This window comes from Borostomias antarcticus (genome assembly GCF_949987555.1).
Source record: "Borostomias antarcticus genome assembly, chromosome: 9".
NCBI lineage: Eukaryota > Metazoa > Chordata > Actinopteri > Stomiiformes > Stomiidae > Borostomias > Borostomias antarcticus.
The window spans coordinates 18,942,718-18,956,159 of NC_140242.1; the positions used below are offsets into that span (position 1 = coordinate 18,942,718).

The 13,442-nt window shown below is 45.9% G+C and overlaps 1 protein-coding gene across 1 annotated transcript; it reads right to left on the bottom strand.

Moving 5' to 3' along the window:
• Positions 1–4,707: 4,707 nt before the first annotated feature.
• LOC311313318 (tubulin alpha-1D chain-like) lies at positions 4,708–6,482 on the bottom strand (the record flags this gene model as incomplete). The annotated part of the gene is made up of 3 exons (XM_084443440.1): positions 4,708–5,682; positions 6,029–6,177; positions 6,302–6,482. The coding sequence occupies 3 exons, from the start codon at positions 6,480–6,482 to the stop codon at positions 4,708–4,710; spliced, it is 1,305 nt and encodes a 434-aa protein (XP_084299566.1).
• Positions 6,483–13,442: the final 6,960 nt, after the last annotated feature.

Consider the following 13,442-nt stretch of genomic DNA (forward strand, 5'->3'; position numbering starts at 1 on the left):
TAGAAAGCCTTCCCAGAACAGTGGAGGCTGTTATAGCTGCACAGGGGGGACCAACTCCATATGATGCCTATTCATTTAGAATGGGATGTCATGAAAGTTGTAATGTGTAGGTGGCCCAATACTGTTGCCCTTGTAGTGTACTTTGCTAACAGATTCACAGTATTTAGTGATCTTACAAATGCTGTTTGTTATATTGTGTGCCTTCTTCAAAACCTCTACTGTTCTAATGTGGCAAGAAACGACAAATATACAGGATAAAGGGAACTTGTTTAATATTGGTTGGGAAAAAACATGGGCAGGTTTGTTCTTCAGACTTTTGTCCTGTAACAGGCTGTCTTTTTCCGGGGTGGGGTTGTTAGACCCATGCCCAACCCCCAACCTGGAGGGCCAGTTGTTGCTTTTCGTCTGGCCTCTACCCTGAACCTGCCCGGCATGGTTGAACCTGCTGGGGGGTGACCCCCCACCAATATAGCCTTCATGGTCATGGAGGCACACAAGCCTTCCCATCACGATAAGGTAGCAACACCTAGGAAGGATGAGTGGTGTGGTGAGTGTATGTAGTGTGTGTGCGCAGTGTACTGTAGTGGGTGGGCAGTGTGTGGTAGTGTGTGTGGTGAGTGTGTGCAGTGTGTCTCAGGCATCTGCATCATCTGCAAGGGAGGAAAATTCAATTAGCGACATTGAATGGAATGCATGCAGTGTGGGAATAGACAGAGTATACAAAATACACACTTAGCCTACCTGGAGTTGGCAGAATGATGGGCACTGATATGGAGGGCCACACAAACTGTGCTTCCGCTAGGGCCTGCTGCCTGTTCTGCAGGTCTAGCCTCTCACGCTGCACACCCAGCCTCTGCCTCCCCACCTCCAGGAGCTCCTCGCTGCAGTCGCACCTCGCATCCGTTGTGTTCAGCTGCCTCTCACGGGGGGCGGGGGGGGGACGTCATGGGGGGGGGTGGGGGGAGAGCGTGTCGACGGGGTGGAGCAGTCTGACTGCGCTGGGGTCTCCTCTCCAGAGGACTGGGAGCCTTGGGGTGATTCAGCTGAGGACTGGGAGGCTTGGGGTGATTCAGCTGAGGACTGGGAGGCTTGGGGTGATTCAGCTGAGGACTGGGAGGCTTGGGGTGATTCAGCTGAGGACTGGGAGGCTTGGGGTGATTCAGCTGAGGGCTGGGAGGCTTGGGGTGATTCAGCTGAGGGCTGGATGTTGGAGGGGCCCTCTCCAGACTCCAAATCAAGGCCACCAGTGATGCCTTGGAAGGCTGTGAGGCCGATGATCGATAGGGCCTTCTCCTCCTCCGGGGTGAGGGGAGGCACGGTGCTCTGCCTCTCGGCGCACTGCCTCTCGGCGCACTGCCGCCCCCCGGCTTTTGGCCTGACTGGGGAAGTCCTGCCATTTCTTGCTGACGACTGTCCACTCCCTGGGTGGCCCAGGAGTCTTCTTCAATGGGCTATATGCACAACTCTAGTAGGCTACTTCCTGAAATTAGACATGCTTCTTTATTTCCTGTCTTACACTATTGGATGAAATGATTATTCAGGAATTCCTGAATAATCATTTCATCCAAAGTGTAGGACAGGAAATAGAGAAGCATGTCTAATTTCAGGAAGTAGCCTACTGGAGTTGTGCATAGGCCCTACTGGTAGCCGCCAAACAGGACGGCCTTCGGTTGCTCCACCTCGTCCAGCATGATCACTAGTTATTCTTTGGTGAACGCTATCACACGCTTCCTCTTCATATCTGCCATGTCGCTCAATATGTGCAGTTACCCTTGTTTTTTTTATAGGCCACATGCGTCCACACCGGTGCCTGATAGATTCAATTAGTCATCGTATCCGCGCGAATTCTAACGTGGGAATGCTACTGCCACAGGGGCAATTTATATGGGCATTATACCTTTGTTTGTATGATAACTAAATCAGTGGTCATTTTGCTATCATCATTGCCTATCATCATAAAAGTATTTTTTCCTGGCCTTTCAAGACATCCTCGACGGGGCTTATATGTCCCGAGCCGATCCATGCTCTTTCTTGGATATTTTATTTGATGTAATTGTAGAGATGTGGTTTATATGAATATACTTAGTGTTATGTGTTTTTCCTGTTGTTGATTGGACATGTGTTTTTATGTGCTCCGCCCACGTTAACATGAGTGACAGTCAGCCAACCAGTGAAGTGACTGCCAGAGAAACGCCTGTGTACGTGCAGCAGAGAGAAAAGAGATAAGAAAGCGAGAGGACAACGGTGGTGTGGCGGGAAGAGAAAATGATGCTGGTCGTTCAGGACGGACTGCGACTGACGACGGTTCCGTGGATCTTGACAAAAAGATCTGCGAGTAGTGGACAGTGAATGAATAAAAGTGCTAAGTTAGGCTCCAGTGGCCTTCGAGAAGAGGACGTTTAAAACCGAGACCGTCGATGTGTAAAGTGAATTAGCTAGCGTGCGCACAGCACTAGGTTAGCCAGTTGCAGTGTTGTGAGCTAGCTTTTTGTGTTGTGACTAGTTTGCGTCGTGTCGGCACACTTTCTGGAGAGGGACGTCCTCAAGGATCCCTGCTACAGCTCTGCATCCCCTCACTACGGCTTGGCTCCGGCTGGGCAACCCCCGGATCAACATCGCAACCTGTCTTCTGGGACGCAGGTGAATTCTGTCCGTTAGCCCACTAGTGGGCACTTCTCCTCTGACTAGCCAGGCAGTGCACATTCTAGACGGAGACCGTTCTTGTGAACGCGGGACCATTCAGCAACGTTCGCATTGGAACTGAACTGTTCGGATCGTTTAGAATTCCAGTGACTTTTTCTGTATGCGTTTGTGTGCATCGCGGGACCATTCAGCAACGTTCGCATTGGAACTGAACTGTTCGGATTGTTTAGAATTCCAGTGACTTTTTCTGTATGCGTTTGTGTGCATCGCGGGACTATTCAGCCGTGTTCGTACGGAAAGTGTGGGTTATTACTGAATTTCACTGAAGTGCTGTGTGTATGGGTATCTCTCTCATTGACTGTTGATGTCATTTTGAGTTCATGTCAGTGTTCTTTTGTATGGACCGGTCCTGATAGGGTTAAGAGGGTCATTTTCATAAACTTTAACATTAGTATTTTTTTGGTATTCTTGGTATTCTAATAAATAGTATTAATTTTATTACAAGCCAGTAGCGGGGGAATTCTTTCTTTCTTTTTTATATGAGAGTGGGCATTAGAGGCCCGGGCCACTAAGTAATTGGTCTATAAGGCTCACTGGGTGGGGGGGTGTACTCTTATTATAGCCTGGTGGTTCAGTGTGGAAAGGAACAGTTGGGTCAGACTTAGGGTCAGCTTATGCTGCTCACACACCTCAGGTTAGACTGAGTTTAGCAGAAATTGTAGGGCTCAGCACAAATCATCCACACCCGAAGCGCAGTAGTGAAGAGACATTAAAGGCTGGGGATACAGAGACCTGGATCCTGCGCTCTCCAGTCACCCGGTGAGTCCTGCAGTCACACCCCACTACGCGGGCAAGGCCTGTCCGCTACATAATGTAATTTGATGTATGAATTGTGACTATCACGAGGTCTCGCTTTGACTCTTAAATACATTAGCAGATGAGCTTTCGGAGGCATAGCTTCCTTTTTGGTAATATGAAGTGCCCGTTATAGTAGTTGTTATAGTTGTTTTTTTTCCCTTTACTCATTCTACTCTCCACCCCTCCAGATTCCGGTTTTGTTTGCTGCTCTTTTCCTGGACTGACACACGGCTTCCCCGACCCATTCTCACCGGACCTCGACCACGGCTTGGATTACGTTTTCTGGACTTTGTTTGTTGATCGATTGACCCCTGCCTGAACTTAACTACCCTTTTGCCTTGCCCTCTGTACTGCCGCTTTTATATTAAACCGCCCTCTGGGCTTGGAACTGTCCGTCTGTGTCCGTTGTCCTGCGTTTGGGTCAGCTAGCCAACCAGCCCCCTTACAGAAATGTTCTTAGCCGGTAGACATACTCCAGGAGCTTGCTCGATCGCCTTGAGGGGTCAGGGAAGAATTTGTTACAGCTCACTTATCTGGCCCCGGGTGATACCGTTTTTTTGCTTCCCTCTGGAATATGTAGGGGTCATATGCCCACCTCCCCTGTTCACTGTAAAGCGCAGCGTGTTGCCTCTGGTTATGAAATGCGGTATAGAAATAAAGCTTTGATTGATTGACTAAGGTCTATTGGACGTGTTCAAGCATTCCGAGAGGCAATGGTGATTACAGTAGGTATACTCTGACTAAAGTGGGTATACTGTAGCAGAAATCTTAGTTTAAATTAGTGATGTTTAAAAAAGTGGATATACTTTGGGTCCATGGATAAAGGTGTACTCCATATACCCTCCACTGCACCACTGATGAGGTACACATCCATGATTTAATGGGGGTGGTTTCATTGTTCATTTGCACTGTCATTTTATTTGCACTGTCCCGTCTTGTCCTTGCACCCCGTCTAATGTTGTGTACCCATCAGTGTTATGCACCAGGTGACCAGAACAAATCCTACTTCCAAGTATGTGTAAAAACTACCTGGTAATAATCTGATTCATTCATAGACGGTGGTCTAAAATTAACGATTCACACACAATGAAGGTATATGCATTTTATTTTCACTACACCACAGAACAGGTAACAGTGGTCAATGTGGAAGCAGGGAATGTATCCGTCTTCCTGAATTCATCTGTTATGTTAGATGGCATTGACCCTTCAGTACTCCTCTTCCTCCTCTTCCTCTCCCACGCTGTCTGTGCCCACCTCTTCGTAATCCTTCTCCAGGGCGGCCATGTCTTCTCTGGCCTCAGAGAATTCTCCCTCCTCCATGCCCTCTCCCACGTACCAGTGCACGAAGGCCCTCTTGGCGTACATCAGGTCAAACTTGTGGTCCAGCCTGGCCCAGGCCTCAGCGATGGCGGTGGTGTTGCTCAGCATGCACACAGCCCTCTGGACCTTGGCCAGGTCTCCTCCAGGGACCACTGTGGGGGGCTGGTAGTTGATGCCCACCTTGAAGCCAGTGGGACACCAGTCCACAAACTGGATGGAGCGTTTGGTCTTGATGGTGGCGATGGCGGCGTTGACGTCTTTGGGCACCACATCACCGCGGTAGAGCAGGCAGCAGGCCATGTACTTGCCACGCCTGGGGTCGCACTTCACCATCTGGTTGGCTGGCTCGAAGCAGGCGTTGGTGATCTCCGGGACAGAGAGCTGCTCGTGGTAGGCCTTCTCTGCAGAGATGATGGGCGCGTAGGTGACCAGGGGGAAGTGGATACGGGGGTAGGGCACCAAGTTAGTCTGGAACTCAGTCAGGTCCACGTTGAGGGCTCCGTCGAAGCGCAGGGACGCAGTGATGGAGGAGACGATCTGGGCGATGAGGCGGTTGAGGTTGGTGTAGGTCGGATGTTCCACTTCCAGGTTACGCTGGGAGATGTCGAAGATGGCCTCATTGTCCACCATGAAGGAGCAGTCCGAGTGCTCCAGGGTGGTGTGGGTGGTCAGGATGGAGTTGTAGGGCTCCACCACGGCTGTGGACATCTGTGGAGCCGGGTAGATGGAGAACTCCAGCTTGGACTTCTTTCCGTAGTCAACAGACAGACGCTCCATCAGCAGGGAAGTAAAGCCGGAGCCGGTCCCTCCTCCAAAGCTGTGGAAGATGAGGAAGCCCTGCAGTCCAGTACATTGATCCGACTGGGGAACAAGACAATGATCATTAGTCTATTTAATTATTATTAGTCTATTAAATGAACAACAAAAGGTGCAAGTCAAGATTTCAATGTAGACTAATCAATACTACAACCACAGAGCTTTTAGAAAGGTGCCAAAAAAATACAACCACAGAGCTTTTAGAAAGGTGCCAAAAAAATATAACATTCGCCCCCCCCCCCCCCCCCCCAAAAAAAAAATACCCCAAACATCACCCCTCAAAATATATGTTTGGTTGTTTGGTTCTCAGGGGGGGAAGGAAGGTAACATTTTACAGTAGTAGTGAATTCAAATGGGGCCTGACAGCAGTTGGGCACGATCTTAAACGCACCATTTTACGCAGCCTTTCCAACACAGAGTCCACGATCTCCTTGCCGATGGTGTAGTGCCCACGAGCGTAGTTGTTGGCAGCGTCCTCCTTCCCACTGATGAGCTGCTCAGGGTGGTACAGCTGACGGTAGGACCCATTTCTTACCTCATCTAAAAATATCAAATACAAGTTAACCCAAGGACATGTTTGCAGAATTGAGTATTGTGTGATGAGGAAATGAGAACATTACTGTAACAGTCCAGAGGAAACCTGCAGACAAATTGCTTTTCTTACCCACAACCGAAGGCTCCAGATCAATGAAGATGGCCCTGGGAACATACTTCCCAGTACCAGTCTCATTGAAGAAAGTACCAAAGCTTGAGTCATTGGGAGAAATGCCACTGGATGCAGAGACTGTCCCATCAGGCAGGATGCCATGCTCCAGACAGTAGAGCTCCCAGCATGAGTTGCCCATCTGGACACCTGCTTGACCGATGTGTACTGAGATGCATTCCCTCTACCAAGGAAGACATGGTCGTTTTAGTTTGACAAGGATAGAGATACTCCTATCGGAGAAACACCTACAAGTGGTTGTGTGTAACTAATACAAGACTTGCAGCATTACAAATTAATTAAAACCCCATTTAATTCTTTAAAGAAGGCAGTACTCCTGATAAATCAGTGAGACACAAAAAGCTCACACTTCCCAAACTATAATGAAGTATAATAATGAACTTACCACCATTTTGCTACAGAAATGTTACCCTTACAAACTGACTCTCAATAGCCATAGACTGTAAAAAGATTTAACCGTTGGCCCCAAACAGCTTAATCAATCCATGAAGCACATGCCACAATCCGGCTCACCTTTAAACACTAATAACCAGTTTGATTGTTTTCACCTGCTTTTCTGGCCACAGCAATCAGGTGTGATGGGTGTGGTTTCCAATGACAGGCTTGTTTGTGAGGATCAGAACTGAGCAGTCGGTTATCAGCACAGATCCCTTCCCATATCCCATTGCATTGTCAGACAATTGTGTCCAACTTGCGCCGACCGTTGGCTGTGTGAATTCTAAATTCATGTCTATCAGCTGTGGCTGATTTCTTCCTCTCTGTGCCAGGAGCTGCTGCCAGGGCCCAGGCTGTGCCACTGCATACACGGCAAACTGGAACTCACCTGCTGCTGTACCATCTAATGACCACAAGGTGTCGCCATTCACTGCAGAATGAGGGGGTTCCCATGATTGAGTCTGTCCCCCCTTTAGGACAAATCAAATCAAACTTGCATTTCATACACAGAGGCAGCACAATGCGCTTTACAGAGAGCAATGGGGGGGGGGGCATAGGTCTCACCCCTACATACTCCAAGGAAGCATAAAAACAGTTTCACGCGGGGGCCAGAAAGGTGAGCTGTAAAAAAGTATTCCCTGAACTCTCTCAACTAGACGAACGAGCAAGTCTGTTTTCCTCCTCCCCCGTTTGATCCATTGGCACACGTTCAGTCCTTTGCCACCCGTCTGATCCTTAACACTCACACTCCCTAGCATAGGAGTGTCCTTTGTCCGATCAGTCCAGTAGAGTGTAGAGGAGACTGGGTAGACTGGCACTCCATAGACGCCTTTCCTTGATGGTCTTTGGCTCAAGAGTCACTTTGTTCCTTTGTTAGTGGAACTTTAGCACAATGCAGAGGTTACAGATGTCCACATTTACTTTTGGGTAGAGGGGAGACTGGAACTCAGCATAGCGTAGGAGTTAGGGTACAATTCCTTCAGCAAAAACATTTGCAATTCTCTTGTTCCAAATAAAAATTAAAGTTATTATACATTTCTGATAAACTTGTTGTGCAGATAAATTTCGGACCAGCGCCTTGTCTGTACATTAACTTAAACTTGCTGCTTGGTTGGTATCAAAATAGAACTTATTTAAAACCTCAACTTGAGTTAAATAAACCTTGCCAAACTCAAACCACACCTAAGGTTGCTACGCACAGTGAGGCGTGGCCAGGCAATTTCAGGCAAGTTTTGGAGCAATGAGCAAGAGAATATGAAGACAACAAGAAAGTTGACATTCCAATGTTCATTTTGCATCAGTTGAGGATTGAACTTGTAACTTCTGACACCAAGCAACATCCTCTATCTCACTGAGCTTATTAACAACAACTGACGTTTGGTGTTACAAATAGACTATGTGTCATCATAAAACACTGGTGGTATCTGCAATAGCCCATGAAATATCGTTGTTGATTAAAGTATACACTGAAACAAAGGATACAACAATAGAAGTTGCATCATATACTGATGGTCTGCTCTTTAAAGTGTGGATGAGTGGCCTAAGTGATCAGTGTCTCATAATATATTCAACAAATTAAAGAGACAGCTGGTGACAATGCTTTGTATTGTAAAACATTTTGATGCATTGTCGCTCAATCTTAATGACACTCTGGTCACTGAGTTTGTGAATGACAGTCTGAAGATCTAATGTATCCTCGGCAGGGGCTAGGTATGTTTGCCAACAGCGATGTCTCCGATTGGTGGAGCTTGCGTTGGATTGTGGGTAATGTAGTGTTGGTTTCAGAGAACAGAATTAAACATTTTCCAAAAATCCAATTTCTGAAATAAAATTCTGAAAGAAATCACACTACATCTATCCTTTATGACAATCTTCGCTGATGTGTTGTCCACGAGAAGTTAGACTTCAGTGGAAGAATAATAATAATAATAACATAGGCAAATGCAATAGGGTCCCTGCAGCTACACTGCCTGGCTCCTAAATAAACCAATCCCCCCCTTGGACATGAAATTATCAAAATAATGCAGTGGACAATTAATGACATGTTTTAACTAAATCTTTCCTATAGGGGACTGTAATCAATAATTCAATTCCTTAGTGGAGCACAAAGCATTGACCACTCATAGCAGAATTAATGTCCATACTCCTGGCGTTCTAGAGCTATCTTTTTTCACTGTTTCTATTATATCATTTTTATTTTATTTTATTGTATTTTATCTTATTTTTATTTATTTTTCAAAACCCCATTCCCTGGCCTTCCCTTTGTGTCCCTCCCAGAGGTCTGGCTGGGGGTAAGGTGTCATACTCCTTTCTCCATGCCCCGTGCGGCATCACATTCCATGTTCCACGCACCTGAACCATAGGCCTCCTTTCGGAACCCTATCGTCCAGCCGCCGGAACCCCACAGTCCAACCGCCGGGCTCACCCGTCAATCACCTCCCCCGTCTGGCGCCAGCCTCGTTGGGGTACACATTCTTTTGGGCGATGACCTCAGCATGTCTCATGGTCACACCTGGCCTTTGGGGTATGATGAGATTTCACAAACAATGAACAGCTGATAATCTCTGACGCTCTCTACTCTACCTGCTTCCTGTCGCTGTGGCCTGTCTCCATTCACTACTGCCTTGACCCCGCCCCCTCTCTGTAATGGAGAGAGAGACAACATTGGTCAACAATCCCACTTGGCTTTTACACAGTGGTAAATGCAGGCTAGAAAGAGACCTAGTTTCCTGTCTGCCAGGACAATTTCCGCATGTGTGCTCAACACCTGTCTTGGCATTCATGTACTGCTCTGTTCTGATTCTGCCATGTTGCTCTATCTTCCTTTGGATTGAATTAAAAACACACAAATTAACACCACAGTATAATACTTTGTTAGTACAGCTCTAAGATGAAAGTAAAAATACAACCATCTCAATGGTAATGACAATGATGGCAATTGATTGCGCTTAAGTCGTAATTACCATACATGTTGGTATCCTGACCTCCATTGCTGCGCGACTGGTCTGGTTCCAAATTTTATTTCTAACAGATTAACAAATTCCTTATTCATTAGTACAATTGTATAACAACAGTGTAATATAACAATTTGTTCAATTTCTCATATAGTCATTGATTTTCTCTCCACATTCCTTTCTCTCATTATTTCCTGGTGATAATAGTGAGTAAAAATTGACTGATTATGATTTGGACAGTTCAATCAAAATTTTCAAAAATTTAAATTATTCTAGCAACAATTCAGCTTATAAAACTAACACTATTATTCTAAAAAAACATTCTATACCTATTTCTAATATTTTACATCTATTTCCTAATAAAAACATAAATTATTCTAAACAATGTCTTGCCCTGCTTTTTAACACTACCCTGGCTAAGAGCAAACACTAATTGGGACAATGTTTTTATTAAAAGAATGATTTTATAATTCTCTTTGCTAAATGACTTTGCAGGAGATAAAATATCTCTAATTTCTTCCCCTGCAGGGCACTAGATTTCCAATGAGATTTTCGCTTGGGATAGTTAGTCTAGAATATAATTTAGCAAATAGTATTTACTCTCTCTTCCTTGCCCTCATGTACACACTAATCTTTTCTTTGTCCCGCCTATGCCACTGAGTTTAAATAGTTCACTTAATTACTGCTTCTTGCTTTCCCTATAACTCAAATAAGTCATTGCCTATCTTCCCATCAGGGATAGGTAGTCACTAAAGTCGTCACTCTAGTCACTACGCTTCCCCTATTACTTTTTAACAGTAATTTCCAGTCAGGTTAAGCATGTTACTTGGTTAATTGGCTACTCACTCACAGCTCACCTGATCCTCTCTTCAGTGTAGTCTTGATGGTTAGTCTCCAGCTCTCGGACGTCAGGTCACGATGGACAATACAATCCCATCGTAGAACGGACCTTGGCTCCAGAGCACCTCACAAGTTAGTTCAGTCAGTTATTAGATTGTATGTCAATAGAAATATTTATCTCCATTCTCCAGTGGAGATAACATTTCTTGTGTAGTCATATTGTATTTGCTTGACCCAATGGCTGGTTCACCACGGCCGCTCTGTCCATCCTGCAGGTAAAAATACACTTCACAGATGTTACCCAGCTACGTCGTATTATTAAAGGTTTGATCAGAAACCTTAATCACGTGCCTTCCTACGAGCCTGCAAGATGGAAGACGTGGAGCGGTGGCACCCAGGCGATTAACCAATTAATCACTGGGTCAGTTATTTGTCTTTAATCTGCGCGCCATTCACCACTGGTGACGGCGTTGGCCCAATCAAACCACGTTGGTAGACGCACAGGAATCGATTCTCCTTCACGACTTCGTCTCTCCTTACTCTGGAACAATACTCTTAGGAAGTCATATTATTGTTATGTTGTACACACATTACAGCAATATTTCCTTAAGTAGTCTATTGTTCTGTAGATTCTGATCGCTTGATATTGTTACGTTATTTCACACGCGTTACAGTGCCAATTCTTAAAACAGTACTATATATATACCTGTTGTGGCCACTGAGTGTCTTCCAGCTGTGCTGGGGGGGGGTAACTTTTTCCTCTTGGTTCATGACGACCGAGTCATCTACACAATGTACTGCAGACCACCAGGTAAGCTGATGACCTGTCCTCCCCATTCTTTCTCAGGACAATAGGTGTCCCGAGCGTCTGGGGAGACAAGCACCATTATTGCAGACAGTACTCAAATCATCATTTGCAAGTTCCCTATTATTTTAAATAATATATATATATATATCTTCAGGGTATTTCAAATTGCATTATCAATAGTTTAATATCATAATTTGCTAACAACTAATTAGTTTTGATTGTTCAATATTCTTCTCCAGCCTGTGGGTTACAGTAATTTTGTAAGAGAGAGGGAGAGACAGAGACAGAGAGAGAGGGAGTGAGAGAGAGAGAGGGGTAGGGGCTAGCCCGCCCGCCTGAGCCGGGGCCGTTGCTATAAATAAATTATTGGTGCCTAAGAATTGTGTGTAACTGACGCACACACCCACGGCGGATTTCTGCTCAGCCTCTCCTCATGAGACACCCTCACTCTCATGAGTACACTCTCCTGATCTCCCAAAAGCGTTATAATAGCACTTCACTCAGATCAGCTGGCTTTTTTAGTGAGTAAGTTTCAGCACATTAGCATAGCTGTAGCGCTTAGCATTTTAAGCATCGTCACAGTTATTTTTATGACCTGCATAAACATTGTTATCATTTTTTAGTCGTCACTCGCTTTTTCTGGTATTTTTCTGACGCTTTCAACTACAAACATTTTCTGGAATCTGGCGTAACCTACAAATGTCACTTGTTTTCGAATTCCCTGTTCTGGTGTTTGTATCCGTTAGTTTGTGGTTAAATGATCAAATTAGGTCGCTTGAGTCTTTCAGACCTCCCACCCAGGGCGCAGTCCTGGGCTAGACCCCTTTCCCTTTTGAGGCCTCAGCCCGGGCTCCCCCAGATTGAGCACTCAACCTTCTGCTTCCCGGTGTCTTCTTTTCAAAGCCCACCGATCACAGAAGCACTACTTGCCTACTAACACATTCGCTTTTGGCTTGTAGTGGCCTGACTGTACATTGAGCCGAGCGCGGCGGCCATCTCGTGGTCTTACTGCCATCTGCGACCCGACCGGCCGGTGACCCAGTCGATAGCGATCCCGGACACTGTAATGATTGTTAGTCACCCAGCTCAGAACCGACGGTCTGATCCTAATTCCACTTGGCTATGGATATTAGAACTTTGACCGTTTTCACCAGCCTTGCCTATTCACAGAGGTCGTCTATCACGCCCCTCTGCTAGGTGTGGACTGTCATCCACGTACCACACCGTGCCAACCACCCTTAACAGCGACACAGTGCTGACTAGACGGTACCAGAGCAGTATGTTAATTCATACTTCATCAGACACGGGGGCCTTCAGTCGTCTCCCCAGCACTATATGTACCGATTTAGCGTGTCCTCGGGACCTTACGGCCCCGCCCCCGTCTGTTTACCGCTAGGTCCAGGGGTGCCCAATCCCCCTCCCTAACGGTACCGGTACAATTACGACCGAATGACTTCTCGACCGTTCTACCATGAAATCAGGCCCCGTTTCTACATTCCTTCCCCGCGGAATCGTTTATATTTCCACTTTTCTGCCAAGGTGATACGTCTAAAATCTGCAGTTTTATAATCAACACATCCAATCGAGAAGTCACTATCTGGGGCCCCTTGTTTTTGCTGTTTTTGGTTACAGCGCAGGGAAAACGACTATGTCAGTCCTGGCCAGCTGCCAGCGGTCGGTCCTTTCCCTTAGATCTTAACAATGCGTCTGTATTTCATTCACTTCTAAGGAATATCTATACTAGCCTACTTCACTCATTTCCAAATTTATCGAATTTCTGGGAAATAGCACTGACTGGCGGTTGGTGCTCAAACATACATATTTTAAGCATCATTTTCCTGTTAGTTACAGTGACAACATTAAACTTATGCAAATTTTCACACAGCTTAAATCTGGCATTATTCCCGTTCAACATTCATTGACCCTTCAATCAATCAGTTCCATATCAGGTTCTTTTGACTGAAATATATTCAATCCTTGCCTGACAACGCCATTTTGATGTTGGATCACCTTGATTAACCTTACTGGTCAATGAATGCTGAGA